The sequence below is a fragment of the Onychomys torridus genome, chromosome 4 (genome assembly GCF_903995425.1).
Source record: "Onychomys torridus chromosome 4, mOncTor1.1, whole genome shotgun sequence".
Classification (NCBI taxonomy): Eukaryota; Metazoa; Chordata; class Mammalia; order Rodentia; family Cricetidae; genus Onychomys; species Onychomys torridus.
The window spans coordinates 63,052,903-63,075,302 of NC_050446.1; the positions used below are offsets into that span (position 1 = coordinate 63,052,903).

A 22,400-nucleotide genomic window follows, 5' to 3' on the forward strand; every position below is an offset into this window, starting at 1 on the left:
GAGGTCTATTTTATTTTATTTTATTTTATGTATGAGTGCTCGTATAAGTTTATATGTGCCATAAGTGTACTGTAATCAAGAAGGACAGAAGAAGGCATTATTAGATCTCCCAAAACTAGAGTTATATACTGTTTATTTAGCAGCCAAGTGAGTACTGAGAACCAAACCCAGCTTTATTGCAACATTAGCATGCTGTCCATATTGCTCTGTGTTGCTCTGTGTAAATAAAGTTCTGATTGGCCAGTGGCCAGGCAGGAAGTATAGGCGGGACAAGAGAAAAGAGAATTCTGGGAAGTAGAAGGCTGGGGGAGAGACACGGCCAGCCACTGCCATGAAAAGCAACATGTAAAGACACTGGTAAGCCACAAGCCATGTGGCAAAGTATAGACTAACAGAAATGGGTTAATTTAAGATAGAAAAGGTAGATAACAAGCAGCCTGCCATGGCCATACAGTTTGTAAGCAATATAAATTTTTGTGTGCTTTCTTGGTTGGGTCTGAGTGACTGTGGGGACTGGCGGGTAAGTTAGATTTGTCCTGATTGGGCCAGGCAGGAAAACTCTAACTACATCAGTAAATACTTTTATCTGCTGAACCAATGCTTCAAATCTAATTTGCTTCTCTGAGTCTGAGGTCACTACTATTAACAGAAAATAACCACTGCTGATATTGGGAATGAAATAAGGAATGCTTCTACTGATCCTTTCAAACAGGCAGATATTAAAAAAAAAACCATGTATGCATGTTTCTAATACCTTTGATAGTTACATAAAGGGTACATTCTTTAAACATGCAACACAAGGAATAAGTTATGTAAATATTTTCATGTCTAGTTACATATTTAATGAAAACTACTACAAAAAAAGAGAGGCATTTTTAAGCATAAAAAACTCAGTGTTCCACAAGACTGAAATTTGAGAGGATGTTGGATGGACATTCTTTAACCATGCAGAAGATAGCAGCTAGAGCAGCAGAAAAATAGCACCACCTGCAAATATTTGTGACTCACACTTTAGTCAATTCGGGACATATAAGGATAAAAACATACCTGTTGGCCCCATCCAAGGACAGTTATGTCTTTTTTGAGCCAATCTCTTTCTAGGCCTCTTTACTGTTCTCTGAAACTTATTCCCTAGCATAAATCCCATCTCCTGAATAATGCTGTCTTATGATCTCCATCCCTTTACCAAGTTCACTTTTTGTTTGTAAAAAAGTACTTGTGTATTTATATTTGAGACATCTAATATACTACTGTGAAAATCACACCAGCTCTTGCCAGCTACTCTAGGGAACATTTAACATTAACATACACATCTCAATTTCTTCTGTTTTTGAATTATATTTTTGTGGAAACAGGAAACCAATATGTATACAGTTGAATGACTCTATGCATAAAATCTATATGATATAACTGTGATTAGCACTAGTGTCAAAATGCTAGAATTAAAATATGAGGTATTTTGTAACTAGCAGTTTAATGATGAGCAAGTTATTTATTCTATGAATGAAGCAGACTCATCAGTATAGTAGGTCTACTAAGTACAATTAATGAGATGCTGCACTGAGCTGGAAGTATAATTCTTATGGTCATTTTCTTAATCATGTTAAAATAAAACAAAACACAAAGCATAAGACATACAAAGAATATAGCTAATAACTTCTATGAAATATAAACGAATTACAAGAGAGGGATGTCAACAGATATCACTTCAAATACACAAAGCAAGGGTGATTTCATTAAGTAAGAAAAAATATTTTCAATTATTTGCATGAAGCAATATTCAATAAAGAAATAAAATGGATAACTGTCAAAACTGCTTAGCATGACTCATGTAATGGATGAGTTTAGGAGTGAGGACATCATATTTCACTGATTATCAATTGTACAGAGTAGGAGGTTACTCTACATGTGAACAAAAGACTATGTCTTTTGCTAAGAAGGTATTAAAACAGAATCCAAATTTATTCTATAGGTAAAATCAACATAAGCTCATAGAATGGTTAAAATATTGTTTGATATGATAAAATTTCAATAAGATTCTTAATATTTAGTTTGACCAGGTGTATATGATTACAGAAGCCTGAAAATGCATCATTTGTGAGATGGAGGTTGGAATACCAGGATTCTGAGGTCATCTCTGCAACACAGTAAGTTGAAAACCACCATTACCTAAAGAGACCCTGTATCAAAACAAAACCTAAATCTTTTCTTTAGTATGGGCCCTAACTGCACGTCATGTGATGGATTCACTTAGTCTCATTCCACTTATAAAAACTCACTTTTCATCTCTCAGCAAGTATAATTTGTGAACAGCTTCTTGGTTTTCTGTTTTCAATTGATTTGTTTTAAGAGAGAGCAAGAACTTTAAGTCTGGTGAGTAGAAAAAGAGAGGCTGGGGAAAAAATAAGGATGATAAAAAGGTATTGTTATGAAATTCCCAGAGAATAAATTTTAAAAAAAGATAAATATAAAGCCAAATAAATCAAAAAATAAAAAACTGAGCTTGTCAAATAAAAATGTAATTTCCATTAGTTAAGGCTTTTTTTTTATTATTTCTTAGTTGTCAATTTTATTGTAAATATAAAAACTACATATAAAGTATAAAATGCATTTTGGTATATGTTTTAGATAAAATATAGTAGTGTCACATTTAAATATAATTGTAAAACTATCTAAATTTAGATGTCACCTTACCAGATTTTGTTGCTCTCCATGATAACTCAAAAACAAAATTAAAATAAACTTTAGAAACAAACATAAATAAAAGCAAGTTAAAAAATTGTTAAAATGATTAGAAAAAATGAAACAAATAAACAAGCGTGATCTTCTTTAAAGTGTATTCAGTATCAGTAATGAGCCAAAGCAAGATATCAGAGAGCTATAAACACTTATGATTTTCATATTTCTAATTACAAACACAAGCAAATTGGAATACTAATAATTGCAGATTCTAGACAATACCAGTACAAGAACAAAAATTAAACTTAATACTATTCTGTGATATAAGATGCCTCCAACAAGTTTACAAATAACAGATAAATATATTAAAGTTTTGAAAAAATCAGTTGACATTTTTAATTTGTAAACAATTATCAATTATCTATTAAAGATAGAGTTTACATTTGTTTGTAAGGACTTGTGAGTTTTAAGAAAAATAACTAAATACTGTTTGTAGTATAAGGTTTATATATTTCAGCAAACAAATATTTAGATAATATTTTCTGTTGGATTGAAATAATTTCAGTACTTATTGTTACAGGAATTAAGCAACACAATTTAGCTAAAGAGACCACAGAGGATAGTTTAGGTTGTTACCATTGCTTTGGATTGCTGGCCTGAATCAGGTGTTGAAACACACTATTGCTGAAGTTTATATGCATTTTAGTTACAAGACAAAGAGAAATAAAGCTGGAACTGTAGTAGGAACTTATTTCTTGTTGCTGGTCAGTATACTCAGAGCTTGAAGGGACTGTTCACAGGCTGAGTGGGATAGAAAAGTCATCAATGCTATTTACTCAGCTGTGGACACTGCATGTTACAATACCCAACTTTTCAGATGTGCCCAATCTTAGAATAGCGGCATGGATATTTCAAGAGTAACAAACCACACTTCTACTACTTTTGATATCTCTTTTAGAAACTATACCTGGTACTGAAATCTGATCAAAAGTCTATGATCCGGGAGATTACAGGTCCTATAGGAGAACATACTGACAGTATTTTGCTGAATGGACATATTATCAAACTGTCTTCTAAATGTGTATGCTTATATCCATAGAATAGCACTACTCTAACATTTAGACATGAAACTTCGTTTATGTAATAGGAAACTGAATTCAAGCACATATGTGGTAAAAATACTGAGAATAGTGACTGTTGAGGAATCATCAGTAAAGGAAAATCTTTCACTCATTCCCAAACCAGGGAACCTTTAAGAAGAGGTGGTAGGAGGAAGGCAATAGTAAAAGGATTGGGAGAAATGCTGTGGAGACTGCAGTCCAGTCAGGACCTGGCCCTTGTGTCCATGAAGACAAAGAAGATAGAGATATCTGTAAGAGCTTCCTCAGACCTTTCAACTTTCTGCCATGTATATGTGTGGTGTCTTTGAATTCCCACTTTACCTCAATGTGATCATTTAATGATTGCCAGGAGAGATTACCATCTTCTTTTTGCTGATATAGACATGGCTGACTTTTCCATGCTCCAGAAAATTATCTGTCACTTATGTTTATATAAGCTAACTAGGCAAAATAGATCAAAGAAAAAAATCTATAAAAGCATAACTAGCTCGGAAAAAGAGAGATGGGTGGAATAAAAGTGGGTAATGGGGGTTTAATAATACATGTATATATACATGCACATGGATGTCTCTAATTGTTATAATGTTTCTAGTCCTTAAAAACTAAATATTTTTCATGAGCTGGCTGTTTGGAACTTTGGGCTTACACAGGAACACTTTGCTCAGCCTCAAAGGAGGGGACTGGACTTGCCTGTACTGAATCAACCAGGTTGAGCTGAATCCCCAGAGGAGTCTTGGCCCTGGAGGAGATGGGAATGGAGGGGAGGGGCTGGGGGGAAGGTGGGGGCGGGGGATGGAGGGAGGATAGGGGAACCCATGGCTGATATGTAAAATTAAAACACAAATATAATTTAAAAAAACCCAAAATTTTTCAAACTTTCACCAACACTAGCATATACAGTTTTGTTAAATTAATTCTCTTTAACAGTTTACTCTAGATTTGTGCTGTACATTCCAGAGAATGCTCTTAGATAGACATGTTTTGTTTGGAATGAATGAATTTATTTAGTATATAGCAAGACTCAGTAAAACAACAAATAAAAGGTTAGCTAGACAGATAAAGTATAGATGATGATGATATGTAGATGGTAGATAGGTAGGTAGATAGATAGAATATATTATATATATATATATAAAACACATGATCAGATCTAGTTCTCAAAATAGCCAGCCAAAAGCAACTAGGATAAAATCTGTAAGGACTCCAGATGGAGGTCCCAATAGGGATAATAAAGCTTCCCTTTGAGTGTGACTTCCAATTAAAACTGCAAATATGAACAGATGAAGATAACATTATCAAATTGGACACACACATTATCAATCAGAAACCAGGGTAACTGAGGCAGTCATCTAATGTTCCCAATTGAGCTCTCTCTCCACGGATGAATTTTTAGCTCCTTTTTCCAACTATAAGTTCTTTATTTCATAGTATAAACAGGAGCAATGTCTGTTGGACATGGTTAACCCTCTAGTGGTGCCCAAGAATACAATGTGACTATTTGTTATTCCCTTTCATCAATATTGTAGTGTTATGAGAGCAATAATGTCATTGGAGATATTGGCAGATACTTTGAGGCAAACAGGCTTGGCTGTGAAATGAGACAGGGCTACATGACTTTCAAACCCAACTTCAATGAGCACAAACACCACCTGATAATTTACCAATATAATGTATGTTACAAAATCAGTGTTTGATCATCACTGATTGTATTCCTTCTCAATCTAATTGTGTTTTCCTGAAATTTATTTGAAAACACAAGTAGATATTCTCCAAGAAGGGGCTTCATGAATATAAAATATTAGAAACTAAGTATTAAAAAAAATTAATAATATTGTGTTTACTATGCTTATTTTTGAACATATTTAATCTATTATTCTATCATACACCTAAAGTTACTCTGTCTACTCTGAAGCTGAGTAAAATGAGATTTAAACATTTAGAGAATCATTCATCATTTCATAGCTAGCTAGTTAATTCATATATTATAAAAGAATTATTTGTAAGCTATTGATATTGTGTCAAAGTTAACTTTTCCATGGCATAACTAAAATTTAGTATGTTGAGTTTCTGTTTAAGATAGGCTTAGAATTACACGTTTATTTTATTAATTTCTACACTATATGCCTTCAAAACATAATTATTTTAACAATGACTAATGTGTTTCCTGACTTTCAAATATGATAAAGTTTGGAAACCACATTCCTGTGAATGGTCAAATAAAGTGTTTTTGTAAGGCAGCTATACATACATAAAAGTCAGGCTGTCAGAGTCAGGCATGCTTAGAGAGACAAAGTAAGGGAGAAATTAACATGAAAAAAGGAAACAGTTTAATCACTCAGTGCCTGTGTGAACTTAACTGCCTTGAGCCCTCCCGCTTCTTGATAATTCTGCTGACAGCATTTTTCACTTCTTTGTTTCTGAGACTATAAATGAGTGGGTTCAGCATGGGGATCACAATGGTGTAAAAAACAGAAGCCACTTGATCTTTTCCCAAGGAGTAGGACTTACTTGGTTTCAAATAAGTAAAGATTAAAGCTCCATAGAAGACAGTGACTCCCAGGAGATGAGAGGCACAAGTAGAGAAGGCTTTGTGCTTTCCTGAAGCAGAATTGATCTTCAAAATAGTAGTCAGAATGGACACATAGGATGCAGATATTGTAATAAGAGAGACCATTAATGTGAAACCAGCAAATATGAATATAACGATTTCAGTGTCATGTGTGTCATTGCAAGACAGTGCTAAAATTGGCGATGTGTCACAAAAAAAGTGATGAATTACCTTGGATCTGCAGAAATGTAAGGTACTCATACAAAGCATATTAACAGTGGAGTCCATAGTTCCAATCATATAGGAACCAGTGATAAGGGCAGTGCAGACTCTTGTGGACATAATAACTGGGTAGTGTAGAGGGTTGCAGATAGCTACATATCTATCATAGGCCATTGAAGCAAGAAGAAAACATTCCGCAGCAGCTAAGAGAACAAAAACATACATCTGAGTAAGGCAGCCAGTAAAGGAAATAATCTTGGTGGAAGTCAGCAGATTTTCTAAGGTTTTAGGTGTGATGACAGTTGAGTAACTGAGATCAAGGAATGACAAGTGAGTCAGAAAGAAATACATTGGAGTGTGAAGCTGAGCATCTAGACGAATGACCAGCATCATGCCTATGTTCCCCAGCACAGTTACCAGGTATATCAGGAGAAACAGCACAGAAAGGGCCAGCTGGATCTCCTTGGAATCTGTCAGTCCCATGAGGATGAAGTCAGGATCATTTGTGTAATTCTGAGTGTGCATAGTGAATTACCCTGAAACAAAGGAGAAATCAAAGGTGATCTCAAGCTGAACAACTTTACAAAGAGTTTTATTGCATTGTACATGGCGGTATTTGTTTTGGTATAGTTTGGGTTAGCTCAATATTGGTATTTCTTTTACAGTACAAGGACAAAGAAAATTGACATGCAGATAGATGTAATAAGTCACATTTGAATAAAATATGATAAAAAGTGGCATAGTATGTGTTTTAACTACCATGGTAGTGTTCTAAATGATTTCCTTTAATAGAACCTTAATTAATATAGAATATTTGTTTGTAGGTAGAACTAGCATAGTTTCATTTTAAATGAAGAATCTAGAAAGTTCAAATAACTTGTCAGACCTCAGTTTAAATGAATGCTGCCTCTTTTCTGTTTTCTGTAGAGTTTTGCTTAGAGAAACATAAATATGATGCCATATCTAGCACATTACTGATCATTAAACTCTACTTACTTACTATATATAATGAGAAGAGAAAGCAACTTTATAGATTATCTTTTGTTCATTTATTTTTGATGTCAGTTAAAACTAACTACAAATATATTTTAGTTTTTATAGATTTTAATGCGGTACTTGAAAATGTATAAACATTAATGGATACTGGATGTTTTCTCTTCCTGTAAATGCAACTTCAAATATCTTCTAAAACTACATTCATCATTCATAGACTTTTTTTGTCTCTGTATAAATCTTGATATTTACTTGGACAAGGCATAAATGCTAAGTGCTTCTTCTTTCCATAAAGCCCTTTTTTCATCCTAACAGTTCTAAACCTTGCCAATTTTAACAATACTTACTGTGAGCCAAAGTTTGTGAATGGAAAACAACTCCAACAAAAGTAACTGAATAAACCTTTTAATATCATACACCCAAAATGATGCTAATTGCCAATTTTTCTCATAAATAATATATGAAATTTAATTAAAGACATGAATATTTCTGTACTACAGCATTTTTCCCATGTGATCAATACTTTCATATATTTTTCTATCATTTTAAAAAAATACAGTTAAGTCACCCTGGAAATTATTCTTGGGTCTCTACAAAAGGGAAATTTTCTCAGGCAGATATTTTTTAAAAGCATTTCAGGGAGCTACTGTGAACATAAGCAGAGCAATACAGGACTTTTCTCTCTGTCATCGTCTAAGGACATTGAGCATCACCTACCACGTGGTCTTCCTCAGGGACTAATTTTCTAGCAAGATTATTTGGCATGATTCCAAAGACCAAAGATCAAAGTTTTGGTTTTTCCCAAGGAGCATGATGAGAAAGATAAATATGTTCAATGTGTCTGGGTTTATTTTTTATGAACTAAATTTAAAACACATTTTAAACTAACAGTTAATAATTGCAAGAATGTATGGATTTTTGAAGTGTGTTGTTTAGGTAGTACAGTGTTCATATCAGATAATTTCTCACTGCTCTGGAACATAACAACATATTATGCATACATACATATGCACTTTGTAAGTTAGTTTATCAATGACATTCTCAAGGATAAAGTGGTGAATTTTTCCCTGAGAGAAAATTTAAATGTATACACACACACAAATACACACACACACACACACACGCACACACACATATATATATATATACATACATACACACACACAAATACACATGTGTGTGTGTGTGTGCCAATTTTCACAATAATTTTCTTCTGTGTACAAGCACAGTTTTTGTCTCACTTGCATATTTTTATAATTATTATACTATATATATTGCTATTTCACCATTAGAATTTTATATACTATGGACTGACTTGTGCTTACATTTTACAAATCCCTTAATTTGCTTTATTTTGTATTGGATGGGTGTCAGTCTTCACTAAGTGAACCAAATATTCCCAATCTGATAAACACATTTCAGCATCACAAGGATGACTGATCCTCCATTTTGATTGGAGATGTGACCTACTTTAGCAGCATATGACACTTGAACAATTTCCTTCATTTTCACGGTGAACTTAAATGTTAGTTTTATTTTATAAAAACATATTTTGGAAAATATATGAACAAAATATTTTCTGAAACTAATAAAAACTCTAGAATGAACTGAGTAATATAAAGCTCATTTCATATATTCTTTTTTTCTTTATTATTATGTGTTTTAAATTTTATACATCAGCCATGGGTTCCCCTGTCCTCCCCCCTCTTTCCCTTACTCCCACCTTCCCCACAGCCCCTCCCCTCCATTCCCATGTCCTCCAGGATCAAGGCACCCCTGGGGATTCATTTAAACTTGGATCAGGCCCTCTGGATAAGTGAGACAATTGAATAGCATGATCAGCTTGGGAGGCACCCAGTCTGTGGGACCAGGATCTGTCCTTAGTGCATGAGCTGGCTGTTTGAAATCATTTCATATATTCTTAATGAATTCAAATGGGCTCTTTAATAAGAATGAAATAATGTATGCATGATGTTAATCTGGGTAAATATTTTATTTAATTTGTTTTCTGGACAAGGAAGTATTGCATTGAGAATCAAAGTGAAAGATTCTAGTGAGTTTTGTCTTAATTCATAATGAAATCAATATTCCGGAATAGGTGAAAATGACTCCTTTGGCTTAGACCACAAGGGATTGTGTTATGTTCGTAACACCACAGGGTGTCAGATGTCAAATGAAATGGAACCTAAGGCTGAGTGATGAATGGGATCCAGACTTTGGAGAATCTCATAAAAATGGAAGGAGGCTCAGCCTAAGAAGGAACTACAACTTCCAGCTAGCTGTATCTTACTTTTAGAACTACCTTGAATGTATTTGTGCATGTAGTTTAAATAAAACATTGGTAAATATCAGTATTTTGTGTGTAGAATTCAACAATTTTATATTATTTATTGTTATTAACAGGGTCTTACCATGTAGACCATACTGGCCCCAGACGAAACATTCTCTTGTATCAGCCTCCTAAGTGATGACAGTACAGGCATGTCCCTATCCATGTTTGCTTCAGTAATGTTTCTCATGTCAGTGCAATGGTTGATGAAATAAATCTTGAAGAAATATATCTTCCCTAAGTAACACAGTGATAATAAGTCTCAGGTATGTGAGCACTGAATGTGAGGGGCCAGAAACTCTACTTATGCTTAGGCTTCTGTAAATTCATAGATGGAATGAAGCATGAGATAGCTTTCACCTTAAAGTGAATGCCATTAAGTTAAAATACAAGCTAGATTGGGTTCTTATATATTTTCTGACTAGTTCAAGGTCATTTGATTAGCTTGGTAATATATAAATATGATGTTTTAACATGTATTACAATATGTGTTTTATAAAATTTGGAATTTATGGTTATATAGGATTATACATTTTTAAAGTTTGAATAAATGTGTGCATCTGTGTATGCACATATGAGTGTAGGTTATATACATATATTCATTTTTAGATAATCACTCTGATTTTCCTCCATATGTGACTCTATTCAGAATCATATTACTTAAGAAATGAGATATAATGAGGATTTCTATATAAGCCTTTATTCAATTGTTTGGTAAAATAGTGAGACTAAGGTATAGGCATTTACAGAGATTAGAATATATGGAGAAAGTGGGAATTTGCAAACCACAGAGAAAAGCCTCAGAAGAAATCAGCCCACCCACCAAAGTTTGACATGTCTAGCCTCCAGAAGTACAGGGGGGGAAGAAATATTTCTATTGTTTAATTAATTTCAAACAGAGCAAATAAATACAATTAATATCAGTATGTGCATGAAAACATGTGTATGAAAGTAAATGAATAAGAGAAAACTAGGGGATGATTTTTTTCCACTTGTAAAAAATGAAATAAGTCGAGTGAAAATTATTATTCTAATTTTTGTATTGAAAATAGATTTTTCTCTCATATACTACATCACAACCACAGGTCCGCTCCCTCCACTATTTCCAGATCTCCCCTCTCCCAGATATACTTCCTGTCCATTTCCTGTCAGAAAAGAGCAGGCCTCCAAGAGACAACAAAACATGACAAAGCAATACGCAGTAAGAGAAGGTAGAAGACCTATGTGGAAACTGGACAAGGCAACCCAATAGGAAGAAAAATTTCCCAAGATCAGGGAAAACGAGTCAGAGACACACGTGTTCCCACGGTTAGGAGTCCCTCAGAACCACCAAATTAACAGCCATAACATACACAGAGGACTTGGTGCAGACCCTTACAGGCCCCGTGCCTGCTGCTTCAGTCTCTGTGTGCCAATGTGAGCTTTGCTTAGTTGATTCAGTGAGTCATGTTGCCTTAATTTCCTCTATCTCCTCTGATGCCTAGACTCTCTCCTTCCCTCCTTCTGCTGGGTTCCTGTATCTCTGAAGGAAGAGGGGGACCTGATGGAGACCTCTACTTTAGACTCTCTCCACATAATATTTGGCTGTGGATCTCTGTACACACACACACACCCATCTGTTGCTGAGGGAAGCCTCTGTAATGATTAGCAACAAGCCTGAACCAGCTATCTTTTGTAGCCATGCAAAGTTTCCAGTGGTGAGACTGAGATGCATTCAGTTGCAGTGGTATCCAACGGGATCCCATGGAGATGCCTAAGCAACCTTGGCTGATGCTAAGACAGAGGACTGTTTTCCAGAAACTGACAGTTGAATTCCATTGACAAGGGCAATATCCACATAGCTCATTGAATGTAGAGAGGTCCAACTGGTAGCTGCATAGAGCTTTCACTCCTACCTTCTTTTTGGCAGGGAACATACTCTGCTGGTTATGGAAAGAAAAATCTGGACACTAACCAAGCCACAAAATTCTCGACTAAAAATCATCCATCCCTACTTGCATAATGTGCTGGGGCAATGGTGGCACAGAACTTGCGGGAGTAGCCAACCAATGCCTGTTCTAACAAGGTCTACCGCAATAGAGGGATACCATGACCTACCCAGCCTGGGTGGCCAAGAATTGGAGGGTATAGTCCAGAGACCTAGAGACTTAAGAACCAAACATGACTGTCCAAAAAACTAAACAAAACAAGCAAACAAAAAAGAAAACACTAATTCTTAATGCTATTCTGCTATACTCATAGATTGTTAGCTTGTCGCTAATCATCACAGAGGCTTCCTCTATTAGGAAGACACCTTATTAGAGTCACATCCATAGATTCCAGGTAGTTTCCTGGATTGTACTAGATTTCCACACCACACCTGCCAAATTCTCCCCAGTTCCAGCTGTCTTCCCCTACACACTCTCTCTTATCCCCACAACCTGCTCCCTCCTGCCCCCAACCCCATCAGTCCCCAATTGACTTGTAAAATATATTCTATTTTCCCTGCCCAGGGAGATCCACGCAACTTCCCTAGACTCTCTTTTCCTAACTGCTCTAAGTCAATGGATTATAGTTTATCATTTACTAAACAGTTGATATCCACTTAAATAATACCATATTTGTCTTTTTGGGTCTTGGTTACTTCACTCAGATAGATTTTTCTAATGACATCCATTTGCCTGAAAATTTCATGAATATCAGTGTTATAACAGCTGAATAATACTCCATTGCATAAATATAGATATGCCACATTTTCTTTATCTATTCTTTGGTTGAGGGACATCAAGATCATTGACAATTTCTGGCTATTATGAATAAAGCTGGAATGAACATAGTTGAACAAATGCCCATGTGGTAGAATGGGTATACCCAAGTGTCATTTGGATATATGCTGAAGAGTGATATTACTGGGTCTTGAGGTATATATATATTCCCAATTTTCTGAGGAACTGCTGTGTTGATTTCCATAGTTACTGTACAGTTTGCAGTCCCACCAGCAATGTAGGAGTGTTCCCTTGGTTCCACATTCTTGTCAGCAAGAGCAATCACTTGTAAAATTGGTCATCATCATTCTGAAAGGTGGAAAAGGGAATATCAAAGTAGTTTTGATTTGCATTTCCTTGATGGCTAAAGATGTTGAGCATTTCTTTTTGTGTTAATCAGCCATTTGAGTTTCTTCTACTGAGAATTCTCTGTTTAGATCTGTATCCCAAATAATAATATTTTTTAAAATCCAATTATTTGGGTTTTTGTTACTTAGCTTCTAAAGTTCTCTATATATTTCATATATTATTCCTCTATCAAATGTAGTATTGGTAAAAATCTTTCCCCATTCTGTAGGCTGCTGCTCTGTTCAACTCACAGTGCCTTTGCCTTATAGAAGCTATTCAGTTTCACAAGGTCTTATTAATTGTTCATCTTAGTGCCTGTGCGATAGTTGTTCATTCAGAAAATGGCAATGTGTTCATAGCTGCTCCTTGCTTTCTCTTCTTTCCTGTTCAGTGTGTCTGGTTTTATGATGAATTCCTTGATTGACTTGGACTTGAATACAAATTGCTACTTTAAAAGTTAACAGAGAACAGAAAATCACAATTGAAATTCAATAAGAAATTTCTAACAGTCTTGGTGATAAGGAGGCAGTGAAAATTAATCTTTGTATTATTGGGTGTTTAAAGTAAAAAATTTATTGTGAAGCCATAAATCTTTTACCTAAAAGTCTTCTCATTGCCTGTTTCACATCTTTGTTCCTGAGACTGTAGATGATGGGATTCAGCATTGGAATTGCAATGGCATAAAATGTAGATACTATCATGTCATGCTCCAAGGCATAACTGGAACTTGGTCTCATATACATGAAGAAGATTGTTCCATAATAGATGGACACTCCAGTGATGTGAGAGCCACATGTAGAGAACACTTTTTGCTTCCCTTCAGCAGAATGCATTTTCAGAATGGCAAAGAGGATGAAACTATAAGAGATGATGATAATTAAGATAGTGGCTATCTCAATGGAGCTCACAAAGATGAAGAGTAGAAGCTCATTCACTCTAGTGTCAGAACAAGAAATAGCCAGTAAAGGAGGAATATCACAGAAAAAATGCTTAATTTCATTGGATCCACAAAAAGATAGGCTAGAAGTAGCTCCTGTATGAATAGAAGCGTTTATAATTCCACCAGTGTAGGAGGCAATGATGAGTGACATGTAGACTCTGGGTGACATGTTCACTGCATATAGAAGTGGGTTATAGATAGCTACATAGCGATCATAAGCCATGGCAGCCAAGAGAAAGCATTCTGTGGTTCCACAACTGACAGCAAGAAACATCTGGGCTGCACATCCAAGGAATGATATGACCTTCTCCTCTGACATAAAATCTATTAACATTTGGGGGGTGATAATGGTAGAAAAGCAGGCATCAATGAATGATAAAACACCCAGAAAATAGTACATTGGGTTGTGGAGCTGGGAATTCCCAATGACTACTACAATTAGTCCTAAGTTTCCCATAAGGGTGAAAAGGTAAATAGCTAGAAACAGGAAGAAGAGAATGATCTGAAGTTCAACATTGTCTGTGAGTCCCCTCAGGATGAATAAAGATACTTCAGTGGCATTCTCCATATTGAAATCTCACACAGCCATCTTGAATTGATTCAGAAGATAATCATTCATAGTACTAAGAAAATTGTAGACTCTTGGTGGCAAGAATAGGATCTGTCCCTTTTCATTTATCAACTGATGGTGTGAAATGCTCAGGCATGAATACAGAATGCAGTGGAAGGTATGCATTCATGACCTGGTGATCTTACGTTGTGCGTAAAAACACCTGCTTTGCTAGTTAGTTCATCCAAGTATTCAATTCCTTATTCCCATTTTAAATTCTATTAAAATCCAAGTTGAGAATCAAGAGTGGTAGTATTGGCTTGGGAGGTAAGTCTGTCAGAACCTGAAAGTCATCCTTACAAGAGAATTTGAGACTGTTAAAACAAACAAGCAAACGAGTTGAGGAGGTAAAATTCCTCTGACATTCTAGGCAATCAAACTTTCTATTAGTGTCCGCAAATAGGATGCAAATATAGGTTTCTATGACTTTAAGCAACTGGGAAAAATGATTTGAAATATTATTTTCTCCTGCATAATGTGAACTTTATTTCACAATGTTCGTATAAAGACTGAGGAAAAACATGGTAAGAGTATTGTTCTGAAGAGCTATTTTGGTTATAAAACATGCTGAAATGAATTGATGGTACTGAGTAAAAACTTCATGCATTATAATATTTTACATGCTTTTTAAAAAACAATTCTAACTACCTTAGAACTTATTAAATGTTTTAATAAAATTGTGACTGGTAAGATGGCTCATGGGGAAAAGTCCTTACTGTCAAGATGACAACCTGGGTTTAATCCTTGGAAACTCACATGCTGGAAAGAGAGAATCAAACACTTCGAGTTGTCCTCTGATCTCCACATGCATGCCTTGCTGCATGAATGACACATTCCGCTAAATAAGCAAGAAAATACATGTATTTTAAATAAATGATTTGATTAGTAAAATTGAAAAATAATTGAAGGTGAAGGTATAATATGATGATTGCGTGAAAGTGTATCAGACCTTTTAAATTCTTGGTGCATTATCTGTTGTTAGTGATGATCAATAAATTCATTATATTTGCCAAAGGCCTTTTTCAACTATTGGTGTCATACATTCCAGAAAAGGCTTTGGACTTGAACTAGTGAGAAATGAAGAATGAAACTACATATGAAAATATCTGAAACAAAATTCTAGATGTGTTAAAAAAACTGTTGCCAAGAAATGGTGGAGCATGCCTTTAATCCCAGCACTTGGGAGGCAGAGGCAGGCAGATCTCTGTGAGTTCGAGGCTAGCCTGGGCTACAGAGCGAGTTGCAGGAAAGGCTCCAAAGCTACGCAGAGAAATCATGTCTCAAAAAAAAAGAACTGTCAATATCATGAAACAATGTTATGATGCCATTTTTAGACAAAATACAATCAAATTAATTATCAAAAACTATTCACCTCCTTTCCCTCCTTCCCATTCTTCCCCTCACCTCCCTCTCTCCTTTAATCTCTCTCGCATATTTTCTCCAAATATTCTCATTTCTATTATTTTGGTTTGTGTTGTTACAGTTTGAGCAGGTCCCTCTGTAATAAACATGTTTCCATCTGCTAGACCGTGTTCAATGTTAGCTCACTGAGTTTTCAAAGGAGAGGTGTAATGACTGTGATTTTTAAGCACTTTGGACAGGAATAGTCTCTGTAGTGATACTGTTCTATAGCAATTCTAACAGCCAAGGGCCATAGGCTAGGTTTAATTCTATGCCTCACTGTATTACAAGCCCTTTGGACAATGCTTCATTGCCTTACCTGAGTCCATGCTTGCCTTCCGCATGGGGCACTTCTAACATCATCCACCACAGTGAAATGAAACAAAGCATAAAATCAGCTGTTATATGAGTGACTTCAAAACTTTGTGTCTAAGTAGAAAAATATCACGTTTTTACTTTATATAAAAACACAGTCTCCTAAAACCTTTTAAGCTGTGTTTTCTCCTCTCTTGACAAATTCCTCATTGCTTATTCTTCAAAATTGCCTACACTCTTCATTGTGACAATGAGGCACACATCCTATTTACCACTGCAAGCATTAATTATATGTTTAAGAAATTTTCCTTGTTGGTTACATTGACTTAGGCAGAGTTCTGCATAAACAAGATTTCAGTAAATTTATCCTGGTTGCCTTTTCAATCGCTGCTAATTAACATTTATCTTCCAGGTTTAATGGTGATACTGTTTAGTATAAAATAACATACTTTATATTGAATTGTAGGTTCCCTAAAATGTTCAGTGTCTAAGTCTAAAAATCAATCTTACCTGTGGAAGATCAATTACAGGTTTAATTACATGACAAATATGGTTCGTTGAGATTATTTATATCTGCTGACTTTCTGTGAAGCCCACAGGAAATTCTCCTGGGTGGAATTGTTCTAATTATCTTCTGTTTCAGTAAGCACTGTGATAACTTATCAATAGAAAAAAACAAATGGCTGAGAAAAAATGCAACACCAGCTGACAAGTTTTAGAACAAAAAGGGATTTTTTTTGGTCAAAATGATGAATGAGAAAAAAAAATGTTTTTATTACAAGATAAGAAATCTTAAAATACCAGACAAAAATCTTACAACACTGCTTTGATAGTGAATTATAATTCAAGTTTCATGGTGCATGGTAATGGTCTAGGCTGTTTATAATGTAATAAGTCAATGATTGTGATACACTACAGTAACCCAGTAACCTGAAATGACAATGCACATTGCAAAGGCCAGAGAGATGATAAAAGTCATTCATGTCCTTTACCCTTCATTGTGCCCAATTTAAACTCCTACTTTGAAATGAACAAATAATGAAATTTGAGGATATCAGAGGATTACTATTTATAAGTAAATGACAAATAAAAAATGTTAGTGGTCAGGGTCATGGTGGTGCACACCTTTGATCTCAGCACTTGGAAGGCAGAATCAGACAGACCTCTGTGAGTTTGAGGCCAGCCTGGTGTACAGAGTGAGTTCCAGGACAGCCTAGGCTACACAGAGAGAATCTGTCTAGAAAAACAAAAAATGGGGTTGGGGATCTAGCTCAGTGGTAGAGTGTTTGCCTAGCAAGCACAAGGCCCTTGGTTCAATCCTCAGCTCAAAAAACAAACAAACAAAAAATAATAAAAAGAAAAACAAAAAATGAAAACACCAAACTGCTAGAAATATTGAGGAGTCAAAATCAATCTAACACTCCTTAAGACTTTGTAAAGCTTATTATGTTGTGGATCATGATCCTAACTTATAGTCTACTCATTTGAAATATTATACATACTTACATAGATATGTGCTCCCTCATACACACATAAATGTATATGCTCCCATAAACAAGTGCCATATGTAAGTGACACAGTAGCACACAGAGCTGTAATAGAATTTGACACTGGTAAATTAGGAAGACACAGTATTTTTTTCCAAAGCCAGGTATGGTGGTGCACACCTATAATCTTAGCACTTGGGAGATGGAGGCAGGTAGGTCACATCTACATGTGTGTTTCATGTGGTTGCATAAGTGACAGGACAGACTCAGCTGTCTTCCTCAGTTTGTAAGAGATGTGGTCTTACAATGGCCTGGGACTCACTGACTCAGGGAGGCTGGCTTCCCAGTGATCCTTGGGGATTTGATCGGTACCACCTCCCAATGTTAAGATTACAAGCACTTGTCACCATCCTGGCTTTTTTATGGAGGTTCTAAGGATCAGGTAGGTTATTAAGCTTACTCAGTGAGGGTTTATCCATGCCCCATCAAAACTTTTAATAAATGTAAATAATGATGCTGTAGTGCCCATGTCCACGAGGTATGTGGATATAAACTGTACTGGCTAGTTTTATGTCAACTTGACACGTACTATAGTCTTCTGAGGGGAGAGAACCTCAACTGAGGCTATGTTTCTAGAAGACGGGGCTCCAAGAAGGCAAGCCTGCAAGGCATTTTCTTAATCAGTCCTTGATGGCGGAGATACCAGTCCATTGTCCATGGTGACACACTTGAGCTGGTGGTCCTGGATTCTAGAAAAAGCAAGCTGAGTAAGCCATGAGGAAGAAGCAAGTAAGCAGTGTTTCCTCTGGCCTCTGCATCAGCTCCCCGCATCATGTTCCTGCCCAGTTTCAGGATACATAAGCAAAAGAAACCCTTTCCTCCATGAGTTCATTTTGGTCACAGTGTTTTATGGCAATAATAGAGACAACTAGGACATGAACTTCTTGGTCCTTTATGCAAATGGTAAGCACTGTTATTACTAGACTACAAGTAAAACCATGGGCAACTTGGAAAGAAACTTTTGCCTTTTCCAAATCCTTTTACAGTTTTGCGTTCTCACAAGCTGTACAGGAGTCCCTACTGTTTTGCATCATCAGCATCAGTACATTGCAGGTATCCTGGATTTGTTCATTCTGATTATCATGCAGTAGAGGTTCTGCTATTTTAATTTGCATTTCACTGCCCTCTGATATCTGAAACACATTTTTGTACATTTACCATTGTTTGTGTCACTTTTCTTGTTTGTGACAGGGTCTCTCTGCTGAGCCTGGCTTACTTTCTCTCTTCATTACCACTGCCGGATAGTTTCCAGAATTTATAAATTCCTACTGTTTTGAATCTCTCTGAAGCTTTAATAACACCGCCTTCAAGCTTCCTACAGGTCCATTCTTTTATTCAGAAGACAAAACCAAAAGAAGTAGCTCAAATTTCTTCAGTAATGTTTTAAAAAATACCCCTTGTATATTAATATGAACAGATGGAGAGATTGGCATTTTTAATAGCTGCGTGGTGGATAGGTGAAGGGTAGATCTTGAGAAAGTCATGAGGAAGAGGAAGGGGATGCCTTAAACAAAATCAAAATAAAAAGAAAGTAAATCTCTTTCATGACTTAGAAGTATAATGTGTTTAAATTCACATATTTAATTAATAATCTTTATTGAAAGGTTCTACATTCTCTCATAAACTATGCTTACATAATATCTTTGTACATGTTTACAAGATAATGAGAGATAAAAATTCTATTTCAAGAGAGGAAGTTGGATTTCTGAATAGTTATTAAGCCTATGACTCAGAATCAGAGCTATAATTATGTTTTAAATCATTTAATTTGTTTTTCAATTCAGAGAATATGCTCCTTGTATTGAGAGTTAATTGGTATCAAGGTCTAATTTGCATTCTTATAACCATTTATATCCTTTTATAATGAAACTTGATTTTTGAAATTATTCACCTGCTTACCATGGGGGAAACAATGATAACCCTTGGGTACTATTCTACCCCTAATGACCTTCAGTGTGTTCTTCCTTGGGAGTCCCTGGGGATTTTAAAGAGCTCAAGGGCCTGGTAGAAGGAGGGAATGTGTAGTATTTATACCTTGCCTCACTTGACTGAGAAATTATTTTTTGAAGGTAAGAAGAAAATTTTCCTATTGCATGTGAAATATTTAGAAGACATAACCTCTCATTTAAAATTGGTAGCATATCATTGAAATACACATAGAAGGCTGCATTAAGGAACATAGCCTGGCAAAGAGGCAGGCTGTCCCACATACATTGATAGCATAGATCTAAGTCGGGGATTTCCTTTAATACACTTGAGAAAACACAGCACAACTAGTGCAAAATATTTAAAAATATATGCATAATTTAGAAAAACTACAAACCAGTCTTTGGTTACTTGCCATTGAGATTTTTAATATTATTTTTTTAATTGTGGATTTAAATCAAGTTTGAATTTTTGTCCAATTAGGAAATCCATACAAATCAAAGAGTGATTTGTGAAATAATCTGACTATGTGGAAGTTATATTTTATGTTGTTTCTAGTGAAATAATATTCCTGTTATGGTAGGTATAAACATTGCCACAGAAAAAAAATGGACATGATTCCTGGCTTTCCTCTTAACTATGTGACTTACCAGGTTCTGTGACTAAGCCTGTCAAACTTTACTCATCCATTAAAGGCTACTGAGTCACTTCTTTAGCTTGATTTTACATAGATATAAGGTATACATAAGAAAATGAATGTTGCATGTCACTGCTGTCATGACTTATTTTGCTTGCACTAAACCATGGGAGTATTGTTTTTTCTTATGTCCAGTGTTTTGTGTTTTCTAATTTATTATATTTTGTAAAAAATTCTCTAAAATCTTCTTCATCATACCATGTCTCAAGTATGTCAAACACACACACACACACACACACACACACACACACACACACACACACACAAATTAGTACTAGCTTTCTCAAATATTTGGTGGAAACTTTTGTGTTTGTATTTGGAGGTTGTTGGAGAAAGTACCTGATCTCCCCTCAGTACCTTACAGTGGATTACATATTTGCTACAAGGATATGGTTTTTACAATAGTTACTTCTCTGAAAAGTAAAGAAATTAAAGATGGTTGATATATTAGAAAACACTCCTCTTTCTATCAATCAACATGTCCAAGAATATTTTATAAAAATCCCCACCAGTTAGTTGCCTTTCAACTAAAGGACAATTTAAAATATTTTTGTAGTTTATATTTTCATGTGTTTCAATTTACTTAATTTTGAATTTTCAAAAAACAATTATATATTTCACAATTTTTAAAACTATATTGTAAGTGTAAATATTAATAATAAATACAATCTTTATAATGTTCCTTCAAAACAGTTACACACATATGCATGCATGCATGCATGCACATACACATATTTAATTGATGTCATGTAAGTTCTTTTATTGATATAGGCATTCAGGGGCTAGAGAGATAACTTTACCTTTATGATTGCTTACTGATCTTCAAGAGGATTCAAGTTCAATGTACAGCACCAACATCGGTTATCTCGCAACCACCTATAACTCCAGCTTCAAGAGATCCAACTCTGGCCACCCTCATTGCCAGTCCACAAGTGGTACATCTTAACAAAGGTATATACAATAAAAATATAAAAATATTACATATATATTCAGATATATGTACGTATATATACATATATAGCCATTTATTTAAAAATAAGTTATCATATTCCTATACATGCCTATGTATAATGCATAAGTTGTCTTTATTTACCATGAAATTGGAATTTTGTTTACATGTTAAAGTTAAGCACTCTGAAAATCTAGGGGAAATAGTTAGTGTTTTATTTGTTCATTTATAACCCCGCTGTCTAAATGGTCTCTGTAAGGTGTGGTGCCATCACTGCTAGCACTGCAGGCTCATCTTTCACAGTGCTGTGACAAGATGATAGAGCTGTAGGAGATTGCTTTCATGGTGAAAGGTTTGTGCTCTGGCTGGTATGATTTCCTTCTCCCAGAACCAGCATTACAGGAAAATTTACATTGTTTCACTAGACTGATAGATTGAGAAACACAAACATTTCTTTAATTCCCATCTGTTCATGGGAAGGAATAAATGTCTCAAAATATGAGTGCAGAGGCTTTAGTGAAAAAACAAATTACAGAAATGAACACAATACCTCACTTCTAGTTAACTAAGAACCAATTCAACATAATATAGTGCTCTTTTAACTTAATAAAAGACTTCGAATAGTAATAAATAAATAATTCTCATTTGATTTTCTCCATAAACCTCAACTCATTGTTAACATATTAATGTGATTTCCTCTCAAAAATAAGAATATTAAGGAAATTTCCTCTATTGATAATATATGGTTATACTCAGCCTCTCTTAATTTTACTGTAATATTTTAATGAAGGTATTTGAATGATGAGGGCAACTGGAGTTAACAAAGCTGCACTGGCTATCTTTTTTAGCCTGATAAGTTTATTCAATAAGACAAAAATAACCTTTCTTCAATTTATTTAAACAGAGAAATGCATCTACTCAAACTCATTTCATTTACTGACAATCTCATCAATGACAAACAACTTTCCCAAATATGAGCATGAGTGTATGATGTTATTGACTTTAAGTTTACAGAGTATTGCATTTAGAAT

The 22,400-nt window shown here is 35.1% G+C and overlaps 2 protein-coding genes across 2 annotated transcripts; both read right to left on the minus strand.

Moving 5' to 3' along the window:
* Nucleotides 1-6,133: 6,133 nt before the first annotated feature.
* Nucleotides 6,134-7,095, minus strand: LOC118583142 (olfactory receptor 8H1-like). The gene has a single exon (XM_036186506.1). It carries the CDS (start codon nucleotides 7,093-7,095, stop codon nucleotides 6,136-6,138), a length of 960 nt encoding a protein of 319 aa, XP_036042399.1. The 3' UTR covers nucleotides 6,134-6,135.
* Nucleotides 7,096-13,556: 6,461 nt separating this feature from the next.
* On the minus strand, nucleotides 13,557-14,522 carry LOC118583204 (olfactory receptor 141-like). The gene has a single exon (XM_036186602.1). It carries the CDS (start codon nucleotides 14,490-14,492, stop codon nucleotides 13,557-13,559), a length of 936 nt encoding a protein of 311 aa, XP_036042495.1. The 5' UTR covers nucleotides 14,493-14,522.
* Nucleotides 14,523-22,400: the final 7,878 nt, after the last annotated feature.